Raw genomic sequence first — 3,442 nt, 5'->3', positions numbered from 1 at the left:
GGGACGGCCGCCGTACGACAATCGCAAGGTGTGCGGCCACCTCTTAGATAAGAGACGTTCATCTACTGCCTGGCACCTCACTCAGGACTACCAGGATCCTCCCACCTGCCGTGACCGGTACAATGGTGGAAGGGCTCCAGGCTGACCTCACACGCCACTGACACCAAATACCTCCCATTCCCCGACCACGGAGTCACCGGCTGAGGAATGCTCTTCACTCCTCACCACAGACGCTGCAAAGCCCTTCACTACCAAATGATAAGGGGCACAACAAGTGGGGTGACACGGCAAGTGGGGGGGATACGACAAGGGTGGATGCGACAAGTGGGAGTAAAACAGTTGACACTACAATCCCCCACCACACACTCACCATCATCCAACCTGTCCTCATACTACCCAACCAGACCCCACACCAAACAATCATGTGCAGTGTGAGGGGAGATAATAATGTAGAAGTTGTGGTGCTGTTGTTGTGCTATGTGCACAGTGATATGACTCAGTGCGGTTATGTGTCCCGTGTTATTACATGTTGTAGTATGATTATGGCGTGTGGGGTGCATGTATTATGCTCTCCATGGGGGGAGACAGCCCGATGTTGGGGGGATCACGTGTACAGTGCGGTGATAATATACAGAGCCGTGTGATTGTTATATATGGAGAGCCGGCTGTGTGTCGCATTGTTCTCTATCGCCATGGAGAGCCAAAAACCTGTCACCTGTACACGTGAGTTCCTGTGTGCACCACGAGGGGCCCCGGACCCCCCCCCACCCCCCGACACCCCCCTGATCACTACTACACACCACCGTGTGACTATAATACACCCGAGAGATCACCGATCACTACTACACCCCACCGTGTGACTATAATACACCACAGAGATCACCGATCACTACTACACCCCACCGTGTGACTATAATACACCCGAGAGATCACTATTACACACCACCGTGTGACTATAATACACCCGAGAGATCACTACTACACACCACCGTGTGACTATAATACACCAGAGACATCACCGATCACTACTACACACCACCGTGTGACTATAATACACCCGAGAGATCACCGATCACTACTACACACCACCGACTACATACAGCCGTGCCGCCCACAGTCACCTGACTCCTCGCCTATGACTCCCGGCACCTGACTCCTTACCTATGACCCCTGGGCACCTATCTCCTCACCTATGACCTCCTGGTCATCTGACTTCTCCCCCTATGACCTCTGTCACCTGGCTCCTCTCACTATGGTCCCTGGCTCACATGACTCCTCCCACTATGATACCCGGCTCACCTGACTCCTCACCTATGACCCCTGGTCACCTGACTCCTCACCCTATGACCCCCTGGTCACCTGACTCCTCACCTATGACCCCCTGGTCACCTGACTCCTCTACTATAATACACCCGAGAGATCACTACTACACACCACCGTGTGACTATAATACACCCGAGAGATCACTACTACACCCCACCGTGTGACTATAATACACCCGAGAGATCACCGATCACTACTACACACCACTGACTACATACAGCCGTGCCGCCCACAGTCACCTGACTCCTCGCCTATGACTCCCGGCACCTGACTCCTTACCTATGACCCCTGGGCACCTATCTCCTCACCTATGACCTCCTGGTCATCTGACTTCTCCCCCTATGACCTCTGTCACCTGGCTCCTCTCACTATGGTCCCTGGCTCACATGACTCCTCCCACTATGATACCCGGCTCACCTGACTCCTCACCTATGACCCCTGGTCACCTGACTCCTCACCCTATGACCCCCTGGTCACCTGACTCCTCACCTATGACCCCCTGGTCACCTGACTCCTCACACTATGACTCCCGGCACCTGACTCCTTACCTATGACCCCTGTCACCTGACTCCTCACACAATGACCCCCGGGTCACCTATCTCCTCACCTATGACCTCCTGGTCACCTGACTCCTCACGCTATGACCTCTGTCACCTGGCTCCTCACACTATGACCCCCGGCTCACCTGACTCCTCTCACTATGATCCCTGGTCACCTGACCCCTCACCCTATGACCCCCTGGTCACCTGACTCCTCACACTATGACCTCTGTCACATGACTCCTCCCACTGTGATCCCCGGCTCACCTGACTCCTACCTATGACCCCCTGGTCACCTGACTCCTCACCTAGGACCCCTGGTCACCTGACTCCTCACCTATGACCCCCTGGTCACCTGACTCCTCACCTATGACTAGGGTTGCCACCTTTTCTTCAAGTGAAACCCAACACTCAAGCGACGTACTGACTTTTTGTGGGGAGAATGAGTGGTGGCTTATTCATATGTAAATATCACAGCTGACTATTTTCAGTGGGGGATGCAGTAGCCCCTATCTTAATTTTGGCTGCCCCCGTCTGCCTGGCATCTTGAGCCCGGGTTTCTGCTGCCATGAAACATGGACACAGCATTCAAACCCCGAACTGTCCGGGTGAATCCTGGACAGGTGACAACCCTACCTATGACCTCCTGGTCACCTGACTCCTCACACTATGACCCCTGGTCACCTGGCTCCTCACACTATGACACCCTGGTCACCTGACTCCTCACACTATGACCCCCGGGTCACCTAACTCCTCACACTATGACCCCCGGGTCACCTAACTCCTCATACTATGACCCCCTGGTCACCTGACTCCTCACACTATGACACCCTGGTCACCTGACTCCTCAGACTTCAGCCATGACCACATATTTCTAACATGATAAATGTGTTCAGTGATGTATTACAGCAAAGGGGAAAATTTGCCATCTCTATTCATTCTTGGTCCCCTCTCCTTAGGAAATGTCTATATACTGTACTAGTTTGGAGCCGTCATCCGCACACAGACTGACGGTGACCAGCCTAACATTTCTGATCACGTGACTCTCGCTGGGCTCCATCTTGTTGGTGGGGTGAAGGGTTAGGAGCCTTTGTCAGCGACACCAGCGGCCGCCATCATGTTGGTGGGGTGAAGGGTTAGGAGTCGTTGCCAGCGACACCAGCGGCCGCCATTCTGTTGGTGGGGTGAAGGCGGAGCTATTTCCCAGCGTGCTCCGTGCCGCCAGCGGCCGCTGATGTGTCGAAAGTGCGAACTTATCGAGTTGTGGGACCGCATAACTTCCGGTTTCCTCAGAACTACGAGGTTTTTACACAAAACATGTTGTGCACGAGCGCCATCCACGGCATTGCCCTATAGACATAGACCACAGCAATAAAGTAATAAAATGATGTAGGATGACAGTAAGCCAGCACGTTCTTTATCTCCGGTGCCCCACTCAATATGGCCGCCGCTTGAGTGGGGCACCTGAGATAAAGAACGCGCTGGCTTACTGTCATCCTACATCATTTTATTACTTTATTGCTGTGGTCTATGTCTATAGGGCAATGCCGTGGATGGCGCTCGTGCACAACATGTTTTGT

The 3,442-nt window shown here is 53.5% G+C and overlaps 1 protein-coding gene across 1 annotated transcript in view; it reads left to right on the top strand.

Moving 5' to 3' along the window:
* Nucleotides 1–692: 692 nt before the first annotated feature.
* Nucleotides 693–3,442, top strand: part of POGLUT1 (protein O-glucosyltransferase 1) — an 11,219-nt gene continuing 8,469 nt past the window's right edge. The window contains exon 1 of the mRNA XM_018575497.1: nucleotides 693–723. Coding sequence (XP_018430999.1) covers nucleotides 693–723 — 31 coding nt within the window. The remainder of the gene's footprint in view (nucleotides 724–3,442) is intronic.

This window comes from Nanorana parkeri, unplaced genomic scaffold, assembly GCF_000935625.1.
Source record: "Nanorana parkeri isolate BGI_ZX_2015 unplaced genomic scaffold, ASM93562v1 scaffold4015, whole genome shotgun sequence".
Classification (NCBI taxonomy): domain Eukaryota; kingdom Metazoa; phylum Chordata; class Amphibia; order Anura; family Dicroglossidae; genus Nanorana; species Nanorana parkeri.
This window is presented reverse-complemented; position numbering and strand designations above follow the sequence as displayed.